This window comes from Pseudorca crassidens, chromosome 20, assembly GCF_039906515.1.
Source record: "Pseudorca crassidens isolate mPseCra1 chromosome 20, mPseCra1.hap1, whole genome shotgun sequence".
NCBI classification, from domain to species: Eukaryota; Metazoa; Chordata; class Mammalia; order Artiodactyla; family Delphinidae; genus Pseudorca; species Pseudorca crassidens.
In genome coordinates, this window is record NC_090315.1 from 5154293 (window position 1) to 5179094 (window position 24802).

At 42.2% G+C, this 24802-nt stretch overlaps 1 protein-coding gene and 1 non-coding gene across 2 annotated transcripts; one reads left to right on the plus strand and one right to left on the minus strand.

The window, feature by feature from the left end:
• Nucleotides 1-38: 38 nt before the first annotated feature.
• NLRP7 (NLR family pyrin domain containing 7) lies at nucleotides 39-22924 on the plus strand. Its single transcript, XM_067718969.1, has 7 exons — nucleotides 39-1618; nucleotides 2768-2938; nucleotides 13758-13928; nucleotides 16093-16263; nucleotides 16570-16740; nucleotides 18298-18465; nucleotides 22621-22924. Exons 1-7 carry the CDS (start codon nucleotides 57-59, stop codon nucleotides 22922-22924), a joined length of 2718 nt encoding a protein of 905 aa, XP_067575070.1. The 5' UTR covers nucleotides 39-56.
• LOC137215809 (U6 spliceosomal RNA) lies at nucleotides 12359-12465 on the minus strand. The gene has a single exon (XR_010939443.1). It is a non-coding gene; the product is annotated as a U6 spliceosomal RNA (small nuclear RNA).
• Nucleotides 22925-24802: the final 1878 nt, after the last annotated feature.

Consider the following 24802-nt stretch of genomic DNA (forward strand, 5'->3'; position numbering starts at 1 on the left):
CCTCAATTCTCTCCCATTACAGATCAATATAGGTGAAGAGGAGAGAGAGAAACACGATGGAGAAATTTTCTATCTGGAAGAATACACTTTGGCCAGGAGATGATGGTGGTTTCCACAACATTACCCAGAGAAGCCCAAAGTTGATATCATACTTGAAGCCCCAAACGTCCATACAGTCGATGCCACTTACAGTGGTGCTGCATGGTCCTGCCGGTGTCGGGAAAACCACAGTGGCCAAACAGCTGATGCTGGACTGGACACAGGACGACCAGGCGGAGACATCCAATTCCGCCTTCTATCTCAGCTGCAAGGACCTCAACCACAAGGGGACGTGCACTTTTGCAGAGCTGATATCTGCGAACGGGCCGGATTTGCAGGATGCCATTCCAGGGATCCTCACCCAAGCACGGAAAATCCTGTTCGTCGTTGATGGCTTTGATGAGCTGAGAGTCCCCTCGGGGGCGCTCATCCATGACATATGCGGCGACTGGAAGAAGCAGAAGCCAGTGCCCGTCCTCCTGGGGAGTTTGCTGAAGAGAAAAATGTTACCCAGGTCCACTTTAGTGATCACCACTCGACCGGGGGCCCTGAGGGGGCTCCGGCTCTTGGTTGAACAGCCACTCTTCATAGAAATCGAGGGGTTCTTGGAGCTGGACAGGAAGGCGTATTTCCTGAAACACTTTGAAGAGGAGACGCAAGCCCTGCGAGCGTTCGAGTTGATGAGGGAGAACGCAGCTCTGTTCCACATGGGCTCAGCGCCTGCTGTGTGCTGGATTGTCTGCACGTGTCTGAAACGGCAGATGGAGAGGGGGGAGGACCCTGCCTCGACCTGCCGGACCACCACGTCCCTGTTCCTGCGTTTTCTCTGCAGCCAGTTCACAGCAGCTCGCAGCAGCTGCCCCAGTGACTGTCTCCAAGCTCCGTTGAAGTCTGTGTGCCTCTTGGCCGCTGAGGGCGTGTGGACACAGACATCTGTGTTTGATGGAGAAGACCTCAGGAGACTTGGGGTGAAGGAGTCTGCCCTCCGTCCTTTCCTGGACAAGAATATTCTCCGGAAGAGCAAAGACTGTGAGGCCTGCTACTCTTTCATCCACCTCAGCGTCCAGCAGTTCCTGGCCGCCATGTTCTATGTCTTGGAGACGGAGAAGGAGGACGTGGGTGGCCACAGGTGCCACATTGGGGATGTGCAGAAGCTGCTGTCCAAGGAAGGAAGACTGAAGAACCCCAGCCTGACCCAGGTGGGCTACTTCGTGTTTGGCCTCTCCAACAAAGAAAGGGCCATGGAGCTGGAGACGACTTTTGGCTGTCTGGTGTCCATGGAGGTCAAGCAGCAGTTACTGAAATGCAGATCAATGCCCCAGGGGAAGAAACCCTTCTCAACCATGGACACGAAGGAGGTTTTGTATTGTCTTTATGAATCTCAGGAGGAGGAGCTGGTGGAGGATGCAGTGGCCGCCGTCACGGAGATCTCTATCCACTTGACAAGTACATCGGAAATGATGCAGTCTTCTTTCTGCCTTAAACATTGTCAAAACTTGCAGAAAATTTCACTGCAGGTAGGAAAGAGGATATTCCTGGAGAATGATGCCACGTTGAAATCAGATGCTCAGGTTGAGAGGTAAGAACCCATTAAAAATACATATATTTTTTAATGTTACTGGTTCTCCCATCTTCAGCCTCAGCCCACACTCTTTTAGGAAGAGGACAGAGTCCCTGCTACTCCCTATGGCTTAGGGTCAGAATCCTCTGGGATGCCTGGCTGAAATTTCTTTCTGCCAACTCACCATTAAAGTTGGGAAACATGACGTTCAGATTAGGAATGGGAGCTTTGGAACCTTCCTTTGTTTTAGTATTATAGTTTTATAGTATCCTACTATATATTATACATACTATAATACTATAGCGTAGTATACTATAATACTGGAGTACAATACTGTAGTATTATAGTTTCCGTGTGGCAAATGGGCTCAGGACACTCTAGACATTTCATATAACTTCTCTCCCTGCCAATTCTTTCAAAACATTTGTTTTAATACATAGCCACCATGCTGTACGTTACATCCCAGGATTTAGTTATCTTATAACTGGGTGTTTGTACCTTTTGATCAGCTCACCACTTTTTTAAAAAATAAATTTACTTATTTATTTTTTGGCTGTGTTGGGTCTTTGTTGCTGCGCACGGGCTTTCTCTAGTTGTGGCGAGTGGGGGCTACTCTCCGTCGCAGTGCGCGGGCTTCTCATTGCGGTGGCTTCTCTTGTTGTGGCGCACGGGCTTAGTTTCTCCCTGGCACGTGGGATCTTCCCGGACCAGGGCTTGAACCCGTGTCCCTTGCACTGGCAGGCGGATTCTTAACCACTGCGCCACCAGGGAAGTCCATTCCTTGTCTTTCCGATGATAGTCATTCTTACAGGTGTGAGGTGGTATCTCACAGTGGTTTTGATTTCTGTTTCCGTGGTGATTAGTGATGTTGAATATTTTTCATGTCCCTGTTGTCCATTCGTATGTCATCTTTGGACAAATGTCTATTCAGGTCCTCGGCCCACGTGTTACAATCGTTTTTCTTTTCTGTTGAGTTGAGTTGTATGAATTCTTTATATATTTGAGCTACTAACCCCTATCAGACATACAGTATGCAGACATTTTCTCCCATTTAGTAGGTTCGTGTTTATTTTGCCGATGCTTTTCTTGGCTGTGCAGCCTACCCGTTCTTGTTGCTTTTCCTGTACGTGCTTTTCATAGGTGGTCTTGTCGATGCCTTTCTCCTAGGTCACAGCACGACCATCATTCTCTTCACCTCTGGGCAGATCTCTGCTCTGTGTTCAGTTCAAACAAGAACCTGAACTTCCTGGATGTGAGGGAAAGCTTTCTGAGTCAGTCCTCAGTGAGGATTCTTTGTGAGCAGATAACCCATGTCACCTGTCATCTCCAGAAAGTTGTGTAAGTAGCAGCTGATCTTGCAGTGGTGATCCCCAGGTGTTTTAAATGTGGGAGCAGTATTGGAATGCCCAGCCAGGCTCTGACCAGCCAGGTGCTCAGAGTGCAAAGAAATGAAATGGTTGCTATCCGTAAATGTGTCTAGTTGGAGAATCATATTATGTGGAGTCATTTTTATGAAATTTGGCAGGGAATTTGGACACTAACCCTTTATCATACATCTGCTGTGGGGCGTATTCAAAACTCAGCCTATAGAAAATATAGCCACATGCATGTTAGGAGAACTGGGTGGGAATTGGGGAAATATTCCAGAGAGGAAAGTTTCAAATATGTGAGTGAGAATGTGTTGATGAAGCAATGGTGCACTTATGACTAACGTGTGCGATGGGATCGAGAAATTAGTCTGAGTCGAGTAGGTTGTGGCAGAAGCAACTTAAGACGTGGGTCACCTGGGCAGGTGATTATTAGCACATCCTTTTAAACCAACACATGTTCTTTTTGATGATAGCCATTCTGTCAGGTGAAGTGATATCTCATTGTGGTTTTGATGGGCATTTCCCCAGTTAGTGACGCTGAGCATTATTTTTATGTGATTTTCTGTTGGCTATCTGTATGTTTCCTTCCGAACAATGCCTGTTTAGATCCTCCACCCATTTTTATTTTTAATTTATTTTTATTTTTATATTTTTTTTTGCGGTACGCAGGCCTCTCACTGTTGTGGCCTCTCTGGTTGCGGAGCCTGACGCGCAGGCTCAGTGGCCATGGCTCACGGGCCCAGCCGCTCCGCGGCATGTGGGATCTTCCCAGACCGGGGCACGAACCCACGTGCCCTGCATCGGCAGGCGGACTCTCAACCACTGCGCCACCAGGGAAGCCTCCTCCACCCATTTTTAATTGGATTGTTTATTGTTATTAATCTGTATGAGTTCTATTTGGGATATTAACCCCTTACTGGATATATTGTTTTGCAAATATCTTCTCCTATTCAGTAGATTGCCTTTTTGTTTTGTTGGTTTCCTTCACTTTGCAAAAGCTTTTCAGTTTGTAGTTCCATTTGTTTTCTGTTTTGGTTTCCTTGTCTGAATATACAGATGCAAAAAAATATTTCTAAGAGCAACGTCAAAGAGTACTGCGTGTTTTCTTCTTGGAGTTTTATGGTTTCAGATCTTAAGTTTAAATCTTTAATCCATTTTGAGTTTATTTTTGTATATGGTGTGAGGAAATGGTCTGGTTTCATTCTTTTACATGTAGCTGTCTAGTCCCCCAGTCCCCAAAGGAAAAAAAAAAAAAAGGAAAACACAGCACATATTCAGGGGATAAACTTTGTAAGTTATGTTTAAAATTACACAGATACATTGAAACTTCCCCCAAACCAACATACATTAGAAGGCTTAATTAAGCCACTGGGAAGGTTGTGTTATTTCCTTGGACAAATTGCTATGCCGAACGTCAGCTGACTGTACCTGCTGATGTCAGGTGACGTGTATCTGGTTCATCTCAGAATGCCATAGGACTTGTGTGTACAAGGCCACAAACATCTAACACAGGTTGGTGGCAGCAAAGGTGGCAATTTCTTCTGTATGACTTTGAAAAGTTTACATTGTTCTGGTTTTATAAGGTGTGCATGAGAGGGTGAAAACTAGGAGGTACATTTAATTTTTTCCACTAAGAGTTTAGGACCCTTTAGGCAGGAGCTTTGAACAGTAGCATCTCCCTTATTCTGGCTCTCTCTGTGCTGAAATTTAATTTTGAACTTCTTCTGAATGAGCCACAGGGAATGTTCATTATCTAAAAGTGAAGCATTGAGGGTTATAAGACCAAATGCTTGTTTATGGAGAAAAGTATTTCATAGTGTGTGTGTGTGGGTGAATTGCCAGGTTTGGAGGTACTAGATAAAAACAGATTAAGAGGACTTTCCTGGTGGCGCAGTGGTTAAGAATCTTCCTGCCAACGCAGGCAACATGGGTTCGATCCCTGGTCCAGGAAGATCCCACATGCCACAGAGCAACTAAGCCCGTGCGCCACAACTACTGAGCCCGCGGGCCTAGAGCCCACGCTCTGCAGCAAGAGAAGCCACCGCAGTGAGAAGCCCGCACACCTCAATGAAGAGTAGCCCCGCTCGCCGCAACTAGAGAAAGCCTGTGCGCAGCAATGAAGACCCAACACAGCCATAAATAAATAAATAATAAATAAATAAATTTATATTAAAAAAAAACAGGTTAAGAAGCTCTAAAAACAAAAACGAAGATCTGAAGTGAGATTGTAGAGGAAGAGGCAGTAATCCAGATGTTGATTTCCCCCCCCCTCAAATTAGGGTGGATTAAGCATGCTTTAAAAAGAGACCCTGACAAAAGTCCTTTCCCCAGTTATTTCCTACTGTCTACACAGGAAAACTTATGAGCTAGCTTCATTATTGTATAACATGAGGTTGACAGAGTCTTATTCTCAAGAAGGTGGCACAGTTAGGTGCTGGGAAAATCTTTTTTAGACACTGAAATGTTTCTTTGAAGCCCAGAGTTTGATTAGAGAAAATTATGTTCCACTTAAGATTTATTCAAATCCCAGTTAAAATCCTACAGTCACGCTAGATGACAGGAAAATAAAAAACAAACAACGCTTTTTAAAAAAAATTTTATTGTACAGTTGATTTACAACATTGTGTTAATTTCTTGTGTCCAACAAAGTGATTCAGTTGTACATATATATTCTTTTTCATATTCTTTTCCATTATGGTTTATTACAGGATATTGAATATGGTTTCCTCTGCTATACAGTAGGACCTTGTTGTTTATCCTATATATAAATAGTTTGCATCTGCTAATCCCAAACTCCCAGTTCTTCCCTCTCCCACCACCCCTCCTCTTTGGCAGCCACCAGTCTGTTCTCTATGTCTCTAAGTCTGTTTCTGTTTCGTAAATATGTTCGTCTGTGTCATATTTTAGATTGCACATATAAGTGGCATCATACGGTATTGGTCTTTCTCTGCTTGGCTTACTTCACTTAGCGTAATAATCTCTAGGTCCATCTATGTGGCTGCAAATGACATTATTTCACTCTTTTTTAGGGCTGAGTAGTTTTCCATTGTATATATACCGCAAGTTCTTTACCCATTCATCTGTCGATGGACATTTAGGTTGTTTCCCTGTCTTTGCTATTGTAAATAGTGCTGTTATGAGCATAGGGGTGCATGTATCTTTTTGAACTATAGTTTTGTCTGGATGTATGCCCCGGAATGGGATTGCTGCATCCTGTGGTAACTCTATTTTTAGTTTTTTAAGGACCTTCCATACTGTTTTCCATAGTGACTGCACCAGTTTACATTCCCACCAACAGTGTAGGAGGGTTCCCTTTTCTCCACACCTCCTCCAGCATTTGTTATTTGTAGACTTTTTAATGAAGGCCATTCTGACCGGTGTGAAGTGGTACCTCATTATAGCTTTGATTTGCATTTCTCTAATAATTAGCGATGATGAGCATCTTTTCATGTGCGTATTGGCCATCTGTATGTCTTTTTTTTTTTTTTTTGCGGTACGTGGGCCTCTTATTGTTGTGGCCTCTCCCGTTGTGGAGCACAGGCTCCGGACGCGCAGGCTCAGTGGCCATGGCTCACGGGCCCAGCCGCTCCGCAGCATGTGAGATCTTCCCGGGCCAGGGCATGAACCCGTGTCCCCTGCATTGGCAGGTGGACTCTCAACCACTGGGCCACCAGGGAAGCCCTGTATGTCTTCTTTGCACAAATGTCTATTTAGGTTTTCTGTCCATTTTTCAATTGGGTTGTTTTTGTTGTTGTTGTTTATTGAGTTGTATGAGTTGTGTACTTTGGAAATTAAGCCCTTGTTGGTCGCATTGTTTGCAAGTATTTTCTCCCATTCTGTAGGTTGTCTTTTCATTTTGTTTATGGTTTCCTTTGCTGTGCAAAAGCTTGTAAGTTTGATTAGGTCTCATTTGCTTATTTTTGCTTTTATTTTTATTGCCTTGGGAGACTGACCAAAGAAAATGTTGGTATGATTTATGTCAGTATGTTTTGCCTGTGTTCTCTTCTAGGAGTTTTATGGTGTCATGTCTTATGTTCATGTCTTTAAACCATTTTGAGTTTTTTTGTGTATGGTGTGTGGGTGTGTTCTAACTTCATTGGTTTGCATGCAGCTGTCGAATTTTTCCAACACCATTTGCTGAAGAGACTTTTTCCCATTGTATATTCTTGCCTCCTTTGTTGAAGATTGACTGTAGTTATATGGGTTTATTTCTGGGCTTTCTGTTCTGTTCCAATGATCTATATGTCTGGGTTTTTTTTTAACATCTTTATTGGAGTGTAACCGCTTTACAATGGTGTGTTAGTTTCTGCTTTACAACAAAGTGAATCAGTTATACATATACATATGTTCCCATATCTCTTCCCTCTTGCATCTCCCTCCCTCCCTATCTATCCTTTATGTCTGTTTGTTCCTATCTATTTAGGTCTTCTGCCCATTTTTGGATTGGGTTGTTTGTTCCTTTGTTATTGAGCTGCATGAGCTGCTTGTAAATTTTTGAGATTAATCCTTTGTCAGTTGCTTTATTTGCAAATATTTTCTCCCATTCTGAGGGTTGTCTTGGTCTTGTTTATGGTTTTCTTTGCTGTGCAAAAGCTTTTAAGTTTCATTAGGTCCCATTTGTTTATTTTTGCTTTTATTTCCATTTCTCTAGGTGGTGGGTCAAAAAGGATCTTGCTGTGATTTATGTCACAGAGTGTTCTGTCTGTGTTTTCCTCTAAGAGTTTTATAGTGTCTGGCCTTACATTTAGGACCTTAATCCATTTTTTTAAAAATCCATTTTGATTTTATTTTTGTGTATGGTGTTAGGGAGTGTTCTAATTTCATATTTTTACATGTACCTATCCAGTTTTCCCAGCACAACTTATTGAAGAGGATGTCTTTTCTCCACTGTATATTCTTGCCTCCTTTATCAAAGATAAGGTGACCATATGTGCATGGGTTTATCTCTGGGCTTTCTGTCCTGTTCCATTGATCTATATTTCTGTTTTTGTGCCGGTACCATACTATCTTGATTACTGTAGCTTTGTAGTGTAGTCTGAAGTCAGGGAGCCTGATTCTCCAGCTCCATTTTTCGTTCTCAAGATTGCTTTGGCTATTCGGGGTCTTTTGCGTTTCCATACAAATTGTGAAATATTTTGTTCTAGTTCTGTAAAAAATGCCAGTGGCAGTTTGATAGGGATTGCATTGAATCTGTAGATTGCTTTGGGTAGTAGAGCCATTTTCACAATGTTGATTCTTCCAATCCAAGAACATGGTATATCTCTCCATCTATTTGTATCATCTTTAATTTCTTTCATCAGCGTCTTATAATTTTCTGCATGCAGGTCTTTTGTCTCCTTAGGTAGGTTTATTCCTAGATATTTTATTCTTTTTGTTGCAGTGGTAAATGGGAGTGTTTCCTTAATTTCACTTTCAGATTTTTCATCATTAGTGTGTAAGAATGCCAGAGATTTCTGTGCATTAATTTTGTATCCTGCTGCTTTACCAAATTCACTGATTAGCTCTAGTAGTTTTCTGGTAGCATCTTTAGGATTCTCTATGTATAGTATCATGTCATCTGCAAACAGTGACAGCTTTACTTCTTCTTTTCCGATTTGGATTCCTTTTATTTCTTTTTCTTCTCTGATTGCTGTGGCTAGAACTTCCAAAACTATGTTGAATAAGAGGGGTGAGAGTGGGCAACCTTGTGTTGTTCCTGATCTTAGTGGAAATGGTTTCAGTTTTTCACCATTGAGGACGATGTTGGTTGTGGGTTTGTCATACATGGCCTTTATTATGTTGAGGAAAGTTCCCTCTATGCCTACTTTCTGCAGGGTTTTGATCATAAATGGGTGTTGAATTTTGTTGAAAGCTTTCTCTGCATCTATTGAGTGATCATATGGTTTTTCTCCTTCAATTTGTTAATATGGTGTATCATGTTGATTGATTTGCGTATATTGAAGAATCCTTGCATTCCTGGAATAAACCCCACTTGATCATGGTGTATGATCCTTTTAATGTGCTGTTGGATTCTGTTTGCTAGTATTTTGTTGAGGATTTTTGCGTCTATGTTCATCAGTGATATTGGCCTGTAGTTTTCTTTCTTTGTGTATATGTCTGTTTTTTTGTGCCCATACCATGCTATTTTGATTACTGTAGCTTTGTAGTATTGTCTGAAGTCTGGGATGGTTATGCCTCCTGATTTTTCTTTTTCCTCAGGATTGCTCTGGAAATTCTGGGTCTTTTGTGGTTCTGCATAAATTTTAGGATTATTTGTTCTAATTCTGTGAAAAGTGTCATGGATAATTTGATAGTGATCGCATTGAATCTGTAGATTGCTTTGGGTAGTATGGCCAATTTAGCTATATTAATTCTTCAAATCCAAGAGCATGGGGTATCTTTCCATTTCTTTGAATCGTCTTCAGTTTCCTTTATTAATGTTTTGTAGATCTTAGCATATATGTCTTTCACCTCCTTGGTGAGGTTTATTTCTAAGTATTTTACTTTTTAAATGTGATTTAAAAAGGGATTGTTTGTTTACATTTGTTTACATTTCATTGTTAGTGTAAAAAAATGCAACCGATTTCTGTATGTTAATCTTGTATCATGCTACCTTGCTGAATTTGTTGATCAGTTCTAGTAGTTTTTGTGTGGAGTCTTTAGGGTTTTTTTATATATAGTATGTCATCCTCATGTAGTGACAATTTTACCTCTTCCCTTCCAATTTGGATTACTTTTATTTCTTTTTCTTGTCTGATTTCTGTGGCTAGGACTCCCAATACTATGTTGAATAGAAGTGAGAGTGGGCATCCTATTCTTGTTTCAGATTTTAGTGGAAAGGGTTTCAGCTTTTCACCATTGAGTATTATATTGACTGTGGGTTTGTTATAAATAGCTTTTATTATGTTGAGATGTTCCCTCTATACCCACTTTTGTAAGTTTTTATCATGAATGGGTGTTGAATTCTATCAAATGCTTTTTCTGCATCTATTGAGACGATTATGTGTGTTTTGTCTTTTCTTTTGTTGATGTGGTGTATCACATTGATTTTGCATATGTTGAATGATCCTTGTGACCCTGGGATGAATTTAACTTGGTTGTGGTGTATGACCTTTTTTATGTGTTGTTGGATTTGGTTTGCTAATATTTTGAGAATGTTTGCATCCATATTCATCAAAGATATTGGCGTGTAATTTTCTTTTTTTTTGGTGGTGTCTGTGTCTGGTTTTGGTATCAGGGTGATTGTGGCTTCATAGAATGTCTTTGGGAGTGTTCCTTCCTCTTCATTCTTTTGGAAGAGTTTGAGAAGGATCGGTGTAAGTTCTTCGTTTGTTCGGTAGAATTCACCTGTGGAGCCATCTGGTCATGGACTTGTGTTTGTAGGGAGTTTTAAAAATTACGGATTCTATTTCACTTCTAGTGATCAGTTTGTTCAAATTATCTATTTCTTTTTGATTCAGTTTTGGTGGGCTGTATGTTTCTAGAAACTTGTCTGTTTCTTCTAGGTTATCAAATTTGTTGGCATATAATTGTTCCTAGCATTCTCTTACTTTTTTTGTATTTCTGCAGTATCAGTTGTGATTTCTCATCTTTCATTTCTTTTGTTTATTTGGGTCTTCTCTTTTCTTCTTGGTAAGCCTGGCCAGAGGTTTGTCAATGTTGTTTACTCCTTCAGAGAACCAACTCTTGGTTTTATTGATTTTTTTCTATTTTTTAATCTCTATTTTATTTATTTCCTCTCTGATCTTTATTTCCTTCCTTCTGCTGATTTTAGGTTAGGTTTTGTTCTTTTTTTCTAATTCTTTTAGGTGGTGGGTTAGGTTGTTTATTTTAGATTTAGCTTGTTTCTTGAAGGCCTGTATCACTATGAACTTCCCTCTAAGAACTGCTTTTGCTGCGTGCCGTAGATTTTGCAGGTTTTTTTTTTTTTTTTGCGGTACGCGGGCCTCTCACTGTTGTGGCCTCTCCCGTTGCGGAGCACAGGCTCCGGACGCGCAGGCTCAGCAGCCATGGCTCACGGGCCTAGCCGCTCCGCGGCATGTGGGATCTTCCTGGACTGGGGCACGAACCCGTGTCCCCTGCACCAGCAGGCAGACTCTCAACCACTGCGCCACCAGGGAAGCCCTTGCAGGGTTGTTTTCATTGTCATTTTTCTCAGGTATTTTAAAATTTCTTCTTTGATTTCATCATTGACCAATTGGTTTTTTTAGTAGCAACTTGTTTATTCTCCATGTAATTGTTTTTTCTTGTTTCTTTTTCTGTTGTTGATTTCTACTTTCATGCCTTTGTGGTCAGAAAAGATGCTTGAAATAATTTCTATACTCTTTAATGTGTTGGTTTCTTTTGTGCCCTAGTATGTGGTCAATCCTAGAGACTGTTCCATGTGTACTTGAAAAGAATGTGTATTCTGTTTTTTGGGGGAGGGGGATGTAATGTCCTGAAAATATCAATTAAGTCTAACTCTTCTGTTGTATCATTTAGGATCTCTGTTGCTATATTGATTCTCTGTCTAGAAAATCTGTCCATTGATGTCACTGTGGTGTTAAAGTCTCCTACTGTTACTGTATTCCCGTCAATTTCTCCCTTTATGTCTGTTACTGTTCGTTGTATGTATTTGGGCACTCCTATATTGGGTACATATATGTTGATGAGTATAATAGCTTTTTCTTGCAATGATCCTATTATCATTATATAGTGTCCTTTATCTTTCTTTATAGCCTTTGTTTTAAAGTCTGTTTTGTCTGAGTACTGCTACCCTTGCTTTCTTGTCATTTCTGTTTGCATGAAATATCTTTTTCCATCCCCTCACTTTGAATCTATGTATGTCCTTTGCCCTTAAGTGGGTCTCTCATAGGCAGTGTATTGTAGGCTCTTGTTTTCATCCAATCTGCCACTCTGTGTTTTTTTTTTTAAAGGATAATTATCTTTTTTAAAAAAATTAATTTATTTTTGGCTGCGTTGGGTCTTTGTTGCTGCGTGCGGGCTTCTCATTGCGGTGGTTTCTCTTGTTGCAGAGTGTGGGCTTCAGTAATTGTGGCATGTGGGCTCAGTAGTTGTGGCTCACGGGCTCTAGAGCACAGGCTTAGTAGTTGTGGCGCATGAGCTTAGTTGCTCCACGGCATGTGGGATGCTCCCAGACCAGGGCTTGAACCCGTGTCCCCTGTATTGGCAGGCGAATTCTTAACCACTGAGCCATCAGGGAAGCCCCCACTCTCTGTTTTTGATTGGAACATTTAGTCCCTTGACACTTAAGGTAATTATTAATAGATTTGTATTTATTGCCATTTTAAACCTTGTTTTCCCATTGATTTTGTATTTCTTCTTTGTCCCTTCCTTTTTCTTTTTGTCTTTCCTTTTGTGGTTTGATTTTCTTTTGTATTATACTTGTGTTCTCTGTTTGGTTTTTATGAAAAATATGGAATGCTTCACAAATTTGCTTGTCATCCTTGCACTGGGGTTATGCTAATCTTCTCTGTATCATTCCAATTTTAGTATAGGTACTACTGAAGTGAACACCAAACAACTCTTTTTTTTTTTTTTTTGCGGTACGCGGGCCTCTCACTGTTAACAGTGGCCTCTCCCGTTGCGGAGCACAGACTCCAGACGCGCAGGCTCGGCGGCCGTGGCTCATGGGCCCAGCGGCTCCACGGCATGTGGGATCTTCCCAGACCGCGGCACGAGCCCGTGTCCCCTGCATTGGCAGGCGGACTCTCAACCACTGCACTACCAGGGAAGCCCAACAGCTCTTAATGGTACTTACTTTTAAGGAGTCTGTAATTTATTTGCTGACTTATAAACCACAACTTACTGTAGCCTAAATGAAAACTGCTTTGTGGAAATGCAAATGACTACATGGGGATAAAGTAGGAAGTGATTTATTCTTACTGGAAAAAGTCAGGCATTGAGGAGGAGGGAAAGTTGTATGTGAACTGAATGTTGAAAGAAATAAAGGATAAAATGTTGTCTGAGAGGAAGAAAATTTTCTCTATACTTCTAGGTTCTGGCTGGTGTAAAAGTGAATTTGACATGAGACAGATTAACAGGAGAAAATCAAACATTTAATAGCATGTGTACATGGGAGAGACCCAGAAAAATTGAGTAACTACCCCAATGGCTGAAATCTTCACATTAAATACTACCTTCAGCTAAAGATGATAGAGGATGTTGGGGGTAGTTGTTTGAGACTTCAGAGGAGAGGAAGGCAATTCACATGGGGATGGAAAAGCAAATGTTTGCTAAACAAATGTTTGCTGGGACTTGCAGAGACAATGGGACACAGGGTGCGCTCTGATCTCTAAGAGTTGACCCTACCACACCTAGCCCATATTCTTTGCAGAGATATCTGGTGATAGCTCTATTCCTGTAACAGTCCCTCTGTCTAAATTATTCAGGAAGTTAGGGGAAAGGTCAAAGTCTCTTCCTGAGCATTTTCAGCCTTGATTGTTTTCACCGTGAAATAATATTCACGTCAAAGAGACATTTTGTAGGGGAGCAAAATGTGTCACCCCAATACAAAAAATAAGGATGGGGATATTTTCTCTGAAGATCGGTGTGAGCAAAGACAAGGGTGTATCAAGCCCTTTGCCATCCAATTCCATCTTCCTTCCCATCCCCATATACTACATCTGTTGGTAGTCTGTCCTCCTCTATCCAGCTATCGCTCGGTTGACTCGTCCTTCAGTTCAGCTTACCAGACCAGCTCGCCACCCCTGTCTTGACTTGTGACTTCTCATCCCACTGTGTGTTCTCAGCGCCAGCCATCTGCAGCACTCAAGATGGACTGAATCCCTTCTTTTTATTTTTCCTAGGATTAAGAACGTCTCCCCTGCCGATGCTTATCGGGACTTCTGTCTGGCTTTCATTGGGAAGAAGACTCTGACACATCTGGTTCTGGAAGGCAGTGTCCACGGTGATGAGATGCTGTTGCTGCTGTTGTGTGAGATGCTGAAACATCCAAGATGTAACCTGCAGTATCTGAAGTAGGTCTCCTGTCATTGCTGTTCTCAGCATGGGAAGGATGCTGTGAGCTCTGTAAACAAGAAAGAAGAGGGTGGCCACCCTGATTGGGTACCACGTTAAACAGGGGAACATATTCTCACATAGAATATGGATGGCATGTCAGCCTATAGTCTTTCCCCAGCCAGCTAGCCTTCTGCATTGAATGATGAGTCCTGAATGCAAGGAAACACTCAGAATTTTGTGTCATCTTCTAGCTTAGGGACATGGCATCTCAGGTTGCATGTTACCTACCTGTTGTGATTCCGAGTAGCCGTCAGCCTTAATTGGTGTTCTGGTTCCTGGTAGCTCACTGGTTTGACAGATTCCCTTCTCCTCAATGAGATCTCGTAATGAGTGCTCTGATTATCATCACCCATCGTGAGGGTACCATTGCACCCCCCTCTACTTAGTTGAGTAGCAACGTGAGGTACTGGCTAGTGACACAGGTTTTTGGATTTGGGAACCTTGCTTTGACCTTTACGACCTGTATGATGTTGAGCTGTCCCCTCATCCATGATATGGGGTTTTGAGGATTGAATGAAACATGGGATGTGGACTGCTTTGCATAGGCACCAGGCACAACTGTCAGCTCTTACCATTACGGATGATTCCTGATGGTGCTGTCTTTCATTAAATTAGAAAAAGCATCTGTTACTCTGAAGTGTGTTTTTGTTTGTTTGTTTCTTTAGATTTTTATTCAAACAATTAGAGTTGACGCAAAGGAGTCTTGAGAAATGTGGGTAGTGAAATAACAGTTGAAAGTACACGTTTGAAGCATGATATTAAAAAAACAGATTACAGACTTAGATTTAGTGTTGGTGTGTTTTATAAAATCTCAAATTTATAGAAAACATGCGTTTTGAAATTCTTGAGGAAATTATACTTCATAATTCGTGGCAAAGATGTTTACTAGTTGACATAGTATAAAAGTAGATGTTTACTCTGAAGCTGTGATAAGTGGCGTTTCTCAGTGACTGTACCGAAGCTCCAGAGTGACGAATGGTGGTGCAGAATCTCCTGGTTTTTGCTCGTTGGTTTGAGGCACTTTACATTCTGCCTTGTATTGAAATGACGTAAACTTATGGTGTCCTTGTTACGGGTTAAGCTTTGAGGGAAGCAAGGCACTGATCTTAACTCCAGTTTTGCTTATGACGTACATTCTAATAGGTAGAGTATATGGATTGATTATATCCTTTATTTGCATGGCGCACAGTATCCTCTCTCCCCAAAGAACAGATGGAGGGAAAAAAGAATATTAAAAAGTTTAACTGGTGAATATTTTGAACATTAGGGGCAGAGCCATTATTCAAACAAGCTTGTCCTGGAGTCCTGTACTCTGATTTGTGTCTACAAGAGCAGCTGAGTTTCCAACCCAGTATAATGGATTGCCTCAGCGTTCTCTAAAATAGCTGTACCACATTCGTATTTCCGTCAACAGAAGGAGTTTGCAGTTATTCTTGTTCTTGCAACCCAAACTCAAACTTGGGACATGGCTGCCTAAGTGTCAAATTGTATCTCCTTGTTTTAATTAACATATTCCCTAATAACTTATGAAATGGAACGTTTTGAGTTTCAGGCATCAGTTTTTTTAAAAAAGATTTTTTTTTGATGTGGACCATTTTAAAAGTCTTTATTGAATTTGTTACAATATTGCTTCTGTTTTATGTTTTGGTTTTTTGGCCCCGAGGCATGTGGGATCTTAGCTCCCCGACCAGGGATCGAACCCGCACCATCTGCATTGGAAGGCAAAGTCTTAACCAGTGGACCATCAGGGAAGTCCCCAGGCATCAAATTTTTTTTTCAATAGAATCACATTTAAATTTAAGTGGGATTGGGATAGGCTCAGGTCAGGGAAAGTGATATAAAAAGTGGGGTTTGAGAAATAGGCCATGTTGGTGAAACTTCACACAGAATTGTTTTACTGATTTTTATTTTCCTCTTAGAGATGAGGCTGGATGATGATCAAATGGCCACAGAGATACTTGAAGAAGCAAAGGAGATCAGTTCTCTAATAGTTCAGGCCAGGGTTTGACGCATGTTGGAGTAGAATGACACGAGAATCAAGGATACAGTCTCCAAGCATAATTAGCTGACAGGGTCTCTTTGTCCTCCCAGAAGAATGACTTTCCCCCATTTATCCCGCAGGTTGGGTTCTTGTTCTGACACCCCTCAGCGGTGGGCTGATTTCTCCTCGGCCCTCAAAATCAACCAGTCCCTGAAATGCCTGGATCTCACAGCCAGTGAGTTTCCGGATGAGGGTGTCAAGTTGCTGTGTTCGACTCTGAGACACCCAATGTGTTTCCTGCAGAAATTGTCGTAAGTCTCTCCTCTCTTCCCATGAAACATCTTCATTTTAGGTCTGGGGCCACACAGAGAAGAGCAGTGGGAAGACCAGACTTACAGGGCAAACCCTATGGGACCTCTTACAGATGGAGACCCCTGGTGCCCATTTTGGTCCCAGGTAGATGAGGCATGCATTTTTGCTTGTCCTTGTCTCATTTCTGGTCCTTCAGGCTTTGATCACTAGCACAGGATAGAGAGGGTGGGGACTTGCATTAAGGGCTGTCAGCTGGGAAGTTTGGACTTTGGAAATGTCTTACCACTTACGTGGTGCTTTTGCAGGTTGGAAAACTGTCACCTTACAGAAGCCTGTTGCGAGGAGCTGTCTTCTGCTTTGATTGTCAACCAGAGGCTGACCCACCTGTGCTTGGCCAAAAACAACCTTGGCGTTGGCGGGGTGAAAATTCTGTGTGAGGGCTTGAGTTACCCTGAATGTCAACTACAGACCTTGGTGTAAGTCCCGGCTGGCTTGTGTGTGTGTGTGCATGTGTGTGTGCATGTGTGTATATTGTATGTACATTTGCACACCTGGATTCAAGTAGGACAGAAACAAGAGTACTTAATAATTCCACTTGAATGAAACCAGCAAGATTCTGGTGGAAATTAGGGAAAGAACAGTTAGAAACAGATGTTAATGTTTGCATGTCTTTTAAGAGTAAGGTTGACCTTCCAGCCTCTTCCTATTCTGAGAATTTGAGATAAGCAGCTGGTTCTCAGGTCCGATGTTCTGTGTATATTCTGAAAATTCACATGACATCTTCCAGCAGATGGGAGTGGATTGAGTTATATAGTAGGGTTCAAGACCGGAGAGGAAGCCAGGTATTCAATTTATAGTGGCAGAGAGAGAAAAGGAGAAGGTCATATTTCTGCTTCGACAGTATTCATTAGAAGAATATAAAATTTTCCATATGATGTCACTACATAGACTGCTCTGTTTTACAGAGTTGATTTAGGCATCTCAACAACAACAAACATCTGATGCTTATAAGCACTTATTGTGTATCAGGTACTCTACTAAATTTTGAGACCTTTTAGTCCTTACAACCACAAGCAATAGTTACCTTTGTTTCAATTTTGCCAATTAGCTAATTAGAAAACCAAAGTTTAGCCACTTAGTTTGCCTATGGTCACATCTGTGTAGTGGGTATGAAGCCCCCTCTATAAACTGAGGTATCAATGATCATTACCTTAAGTACATAAAGGCAATGTTTGACCAAACCTCCAGTTTGTAGGCTGTCAAAACTTAATTTTAGATTTTGTTTTAACTTCTCTCCCCAAGCGCCCTAGATTCAAGTATGGTTTTCAGGTGTCACATCATACAAAGCATGGCATCTTTTGGTCCAGTTATCATCCACCTGCTGTTTGTCATGTCACTTCAGGCTCTACAGCCTCTGTCGCTGTTATGCCGTACGTGGGGCACAAGGCTTTTTAGGGATGATTGCAGGTCCACCTGCCTAACTGTACCATGGGAACATCCCTTCTCTATGGTCAGGAGGCGTTGTAGGAGTCTAAGCTTGGAGGAGTCTGCGGTATTTAAATTAGAGACATAGCCACTCGTATCATGAATGTCGTGCATTTGATGTACCACAGTTATGCTGGGACAATTAAATACAGGACTTGAAATAAAACATAAGACAGGGAGAATGGAATCCCAATGACCTAACCGTGCAGAAAATAAGTGAGGCCTCAGATCCAGTCTCAGGTCTGTCTGAATCCAGAGCCCTTCACCTATGTGATATGCTATCATGCTAGGAAAACCTGTATCTTAGGAGATGCGTGTCTGTTTCCCCGTAATAAAAGGTGGCAGACAGAGGCCAGTTTAACACTCTACCATCTAGGCAGGGTAGACATAATGTAATCATCATTCCATGTGTTTTATGTTTTTATGTAGCCTACCTGAAAGCATATGGCTCAAGGTAGCATATAAGTGATGCTGGAAGTAACAGCCATTTCACAGGATGTGTGTCACAGAGGGATAATAGACTTCTCTTCATATGACTGTAATTGTAGGTTGTGTCATTGCAACGTAAACAGACATGGCTGCAAATACATCTCAAAGCTTCTCCAAGGAGACTCCAGCCTAACAGACTTGGACCTGGGTTTCAACCCCATAGCCACTGGATTGTGCTTTCTCTGTGAAGCTTTGAAGAAACCAAACTGTAACCTGAAATGTCTAGGGTAAGTTGCTTTCTTCATTTTAAAGATGTTTTGGAAATATTTAATCTTTCGGAGATTTTGGAATACAAACTGCGATAGTCTCACTTTGTCCAGTTTTAGGAGAGAAATTGAATACAGGTAACTGGGTGTTTACAAAGTTCATCAGAGGGCCAGAGGGAGTGGTTTTAAGCGGGAAGAGCCTCCAGTGAAGTAGACCTCAGGATCACACTGCGTCTGGTGGGGTCCAGTGATCAGGACACAGTGGGCCTACCCCAGTTCAATACCCGGGGAACCGTAGATGGATACCACCCTCAGGATAGGCAATGGCCCCAACAGGATGGCGAGCTTTGAATCGCTTCTCTCTTCCAAGTCTGTCAAAGGTATCTCATTGACGCAACCTGCTTTGCAACCAGAAGCCTACTGGGAAGAGAATCTGGGTTGTATAAATGTAAAGACTTCCTGAGCCTTGAGCAGAGAGCCCGCTAGGATATACGGTGGTTTTGTTTACTATCCTGGCGTCTTGGCTGTACCTGGGGAACTTAAAATTCTTGATGGTCATGCTTCCCCCAGATGAACTCAATCTTGGAGGAAGTGGAGCCCAGGTAGCAGAATTTTTAAGGATATTCTGGTTGGTTCTAATACTCAGTCAAGTCTGAGCTCCTCTGAAGTAGAAGTTGGAGAGGAAAATCCATGGTATCCACAGATGGGAACTCATCTCTCTGGATCAGTGAACACGAGCCCAGCACCATAGCGAAGGCATTGGACAGCGGCTTTGACATCAGAAGCTGGTTCAGATCCCATCTGATGTTAATTAGCTGTGACTTAGGACATTTAACTCTTCCCTTACAGAACGGACAAGTCTTCTCTATGACCCATCCTGATAACAGCACAATTAATGCATTGGGTGAATTACTTTGTTAACTCATCAGGCTCATTGTACACATTTTTTTTTGGTGGTACGTGGGCCTCTCACGGCTGTGGCCTCGCCCGTTGCGGAGCACAGCCTCCGCAGGCTGTGCAGGCTCAGCGGCCATGGTTCACGGGCCCAGCCACTCCGTGGCATGTGGGATCTTCCTGGACCGGGGCACGAACCCGCGTCCCCTGCGGACTCTCAACCACTGTGCCACCAGGGAAGCCCTCATTGTACACGTTTTTATATAACAAGCATGTGAGTCCGTATTTGCTACCAAGTCTAAGACCATTGTCTGTGAGGGACCCCCTTCCTGTCTGTCGAACTTCATCTCATGCTTTTCTCCCCACCTTGGTGTGTACATCACTCAACTAGCCCCTCAGTTCCCAGAACCCACCCAATTCTTTCTCTCACTGCAAGGTCTTTGTCCTTAGTGTTTTAAAAAAATTTTTATTGAATATAGTTGATTTACAATCTTGTGTTTCAGGTGTACAGCAAAGTGGTTCAGTTTTATATATATATTCTTTTTTGGATTCTTTTCCATTGTAGGTTTTTATAAGATGCTGAGTATACTTCCCTGTGCTATACAGTAGGTCCTTGTGTGTTATCTGTATTATATATAGTACCATGTATATTTTAATCCCCAACTCGTAATTTATCCCTCCCCCCCACCTTTCCCCTTTGGTAACCATAAATTTGTTTTCTATGTCTGAATCTATTTCTGTTTTGTAAATAAGTTCATTTGTATTTCGTGGGTTTTTCTTTTTCTTTTTCTTTTTTTTTTTTGACTAGAGCATACAGACCCTGGAGTTTGCAGGGCTGTCTGCCAGTACTCCTCACCTTAGTTATTTTGGGGGAGAACAAACTAGTTTTGATAGTTCAGAGGTCTTCTGACTGTCCTATTGCAGCGTGATCTGTTCTCTATAACAAATAATAAATTGACTCTAGTATTGTCCTGCCCAGTCACCAGAACTATACATTTTTAAACACTTATTTTTATGGAGGGGGAAATTCACACGGCGTAAATGAACCACTGTACACTCAGTAAACAGCTCAGTGGCGCTGACTGTACTTGTGTAACCACTGCCACTGTCCAATTCTAGAACTTTCTCACCATCCCCAGTGGAGAACTCTATTCCCACGAAGCAGTCACTCTCCATTCCCTTCCACTCCTGGCAACCACAAAGGTGTTTTCTGCTCTAAAGATTAACTTATTCTCTATATTTCCTAGGTGGCTTTTTGTGTCGGGCCTCTTTCAGCTAGCGTAATATTTTCAAGGTTTTATCCACGTAGCAGGTGTAAGCATGTCATTCCTTATATGGCTACGTAATATCCCATTGTATGGATATACCATGTTTTGTTCATCCGTTTACTTGTTAATTTTATTTAGAGAGAAATTGAATCTATTTTCTGTATCTCCAGTGGCTACCATAGTGCCTGGGGCAGCACAAGGGTGGTTAGAGACTCCGCATATAGTTAGATGTGCAGGTGGTGCAGCGGTCAAGGGCATGTGGCTGAGGGGTCCTTCTGGCTTGAGTTGGCTAACTAGGGTATGTATAAGCTGGCATGAGCTGTATCTACCCCAAAGAGTGTCTCCCTCTGTCCTCCATCGGCAAAGACATCTTTTAGTCTAGAAGGAGCTCTGGGAAAAGGAGATAAGGAATGGAGGCCATGGTAACATAATGCATCCCTAGCTTAAATAACTCAACTAGCTATAGCGTCTAAGAGAACACAATCCTATTCTGTTCCCTGACTCTCAGGCTCCTGCTCTTTTGTGCCTTTCATCATTTCACACATCCATTCAGACTCTCCTGAGGTGCCTCTTTCCAGATACCTACGAGATGACCGTCTACCACCCCACCACCTGTACCACTAATGCTTCATCTGGGTTACCAGCTGTCATAGGGATTTTTAAATTTTTTATTGGACTAGAGTTGATTTACAATGTTGTGTTAGTTTCAGGTGTACAGCAAAGTGAGTCAGTTACACATATACATATACCCACTCGTTTTTATATTCTCTTCCCATATAGGTCATTACAGAGTTTTTTTTTTTTAAAGAAGATGTTGGGGGTAGGAGTTTATTAATTAATTTATTTATTTTTGCTGTGTTGGGTCTTCATTTCTGTGCGAGGGCTTTCTCTAGTTGTGGCAAGCGGGGGCCACTCTTCATCGCGGTGCGCGGGCCTCTCACTATTGCGGCCCCTCTTGTTGCGGAGCACAGGCTCCAGACGCACAGGCTCAGTAGTTGTGGCTCACGGGCCTAGTTGCTCCGTGGCATGTGGGATCTTCACAGACCAGGGCTCGAACCCGTGTCCCCTGCATCGGCAGGCAGATTCTCAACCACTGCGCCACCAGGGAAGAGTATTGAATACAGAGTATTGAATAGAGTTCCCTGTGCCATTCAGTAGTTTCTTATTAGTTATCTGTTTTATATATAGTGGGGTGTATGTGTCAGTCCCAATCTCCCAATTTATCCCTCCCCGACACCTTTCCCCTCTGGTAACCACAAGTTTATTTTCTACATCTGTGACTCCATTTCTGTTTTGTAAATAGGTTCATTTGTACCATTTCTTTAGAGTCCACATGTAAGCGATATCATATAAAGATATCTGTCTCTGTCTGTCTGACTGACTTCACTCAGTATGTCATCTGGATTTATTGCATTATCTCTGAATGTAGTCTGCACGTTTCAGTTCTTGATTTCCCAGCGTTGGTTCTCAACCCATCACCCCCGAGGTGTCTTTCAACTTGCAAGCCAGGCCATAGCACTTGTCTTTCAAAAGACTCAAAAGCTCCTCGTATCACTGTGGATAAAATCTGAAGGTTTTATAATAGCCTACAAGATTCTCCGGGATCCTATAAATAGTTATGAGCCACTCTTTCTACTTTCCTGCTAGCTTGGCATTTCAGCTACACTGGCTTCCTTCCCCCAAATATCATAATGGTTCACTCAAAACCATTCACTCAAAATGCTTCACTTTTCCCCCCTCCTATCATCCTTGCCATGTGGAATTCACTGACCATCACAAATCTACTTAATCCTTCTCTGTCCTATTAATCCTAATCCTGTTTATTTTGTTCTGACACTGTTATATCCCGTCTTCAATACAATGTGTCCTGATGTCACTAAAATAAGCTCCGTGAAGAAAATAATTTTCATTTCTTTGCTGCTAGGTCCTCAGCAAGTAAGAGTACGCCTGGCAACACGGTAGATTGTCCATAAGAGCTCGCTTAAATGAGTGGGTTTCTGTACTTTCCCAACAGGCTCTGGGGCTGCTCCATCACCCCTTTCAGTTGCCAGGATCTCGCCTCTGCTCTTATTAGCAACCAGAGCCTAGAAACTCTGGACCTGGGCCAGAACATCTTGGGGCAGAGTGGAGTAATGGTGCTCCTGGAGGCTTTAAAACAGAAGAATGGCCCCCTAAGGACACTCAGGTTGAAGATAGACAAACCTACCGTGGAAATCCAGAAGCTGTTGAAGGATGTGAAAGAAGGCAGTCCACAGTTGACGATTGAATGCAATAATGCCAGAACAGCCAGGCCCTTATGTTGTCACTTCCTTTCCTGAAGGAAGATAACTCTCTCGCGTGTCCCCAAAGGGGGACGTCCGATATCTCTAAGACATCTCATTAATGAAGGACGTCAAACGTTAATTACACTTGACGTTCAAATCAAAATGTAGATCAAAATGTAGAATTGAGCACTGGTTTTTCACCCTCCGGTTTCTGGCAAATTCTGCACAAGTCACGCACCCACTTGATGTTAAAATGTTTTCTCTCACAAGGATAATAAAAAGCAAAGCACTTTGTTTGATGCTGTACTTATTAATATGCCCAGCAGCTCACTTAGGGTGAACTTGGCTTACTTAGTCTAGGAACAAGTGTTACAACGTTCATAGATGATTACGTGGGTTTCTTCTACTTTTCTGCCCTCGTGCAGGTGTTTCTTGGCCTAATATAATAGTTGGCCAGTGAGCCTACATGATAGTGTGGCTTGTGGTTTTCTTAATCAGTTTTATGCTATTCTAATCCAGGAGTTGGTAAGCTTTCTCTGTAAAGGGCCAGCTAGCTGATACTGGGTTGACCAAAAAGTTCATGTGGGTCTTTCCATAAGATGTTATGGAAAAACCCAAACGAACTTTTTGGGCTAACCCAATATTTTGGGTTTTGCAGGCTCTATGGTCTGTCATAACTATGCATCTCTGCCATTATAGTGTGAAACAGCCAAAGACAACACATAAGGGAGTGGACGGGGCTGCATTCCAATGAAACTTTACAGAAACAGGCAACAGGCCAGATTTGGCCCATGTGTTATGGTTTGCCAGTTCCTGTGCTGAACTGTCCTGTTATTGAGAAGCATACATCTGACCACATCACTCTTCTCTTTAAATGTTCAGTGATTCTGTATGTACGTAATTCATACCTGTTGCTGGTAACTCGTAGAAAAGGCTGGAAAGCCAGTTCAGAACTTTAAAAAATAAAGTCACCATTTGGTGCTAATTTCTAGGCACTGACAAAAGTGAGTAATCGCTCCTTCCTTAATATTTCCACCAAACTTAAGAGGAAGGTGATAAGACTACCTTAAGTAGTCTTATACTGATACAGGAGTCTTTATCGATAGGGAACATTATCATAAAGTCCCAGTTACAGAAACAGTGGCCTATAGTTAGTGATTCAGGTTGAAAGCTTAAACGACACAATTTGTTTTGGATTTAGGGTAACGTTTTCAGTGAACTTTTCTCCCTGACACTTTTCACCTGATAACTGTAAACACCCCAAATCTCACATTTTTAGGTGAGATGAAATGTATTCTTAAAACTTTATTCTTGGCACTTCCCTGGTGGTGCAGTGGTTAAGACCGCCTGCCAATGCAGGGGACACGGGTTCGAGCCCTGATGCCACGGAGCAGCTAAGCCGTGTGCCACAACTGTGGAGCCGGCGTGCCACAACTGCTGAAGCCCATGCACCTAGAGCCCGTGCTCTGCAATAAGAGAAGCCACCGCAATGAGAAGCCCACACACTGCAACAAAGAGTAGCCCCTGCTCGCTGCAACTAGAGAAAGCCTGTGTGCAGCAACGAAGACCAAACGCGGGGGGGGGGGGGACAGAAACCTTGAATAATTTAGCTTGTATACACTTGAAAGCTAACAGGTGTTATCCCTCAACATTTTGAAGATACCATTGCATAGGTTTTAGCTTTCGTTGTTGCTGTTGGAATATCTGCTCTGGGTCACATTGGCATTTCTTTGTAGCATTTCTCTGTAGTCAGTCACCCCTCTATTCTGGCTGTTGAGATGTTCTCTTCGATTTGTCTTTGAGTACTGACATGTTTGAGTACGGATATTCCTTTTATTTCCTATTTTTTATTTTATGCTGGGGATTCAGAACTCTGGGGAAAAATTTGGCTTTTATCTCTTTATATATTGTCTCCCATTTTCTATGTCTCAT

Bases quoted from the DNA above. Each gene is read 5' to 3' on its own strand.
- NLRP7 (XM_067718969.1), top strand. From the start codon at position 57: ATGGAGAAATTTTCTATCTGGAAGAATACACTTTGGCCAGGAGATGAT. The intron at 16,741-18,297 runs GTAAGTCCCGGC...CTGTAATTGTAG, and splicing joins TGTCAACTACAGACCTTGGT to GTTGTGTCATTGCAACGTAA. The intron at 18,466-22,620 runs GTAAGTTGCTTT...CTTTCCCAACAG, and splicing joins TGTAACCTGAAATGTCTAGG to GCTCTGGGGCTGCTCCATCA.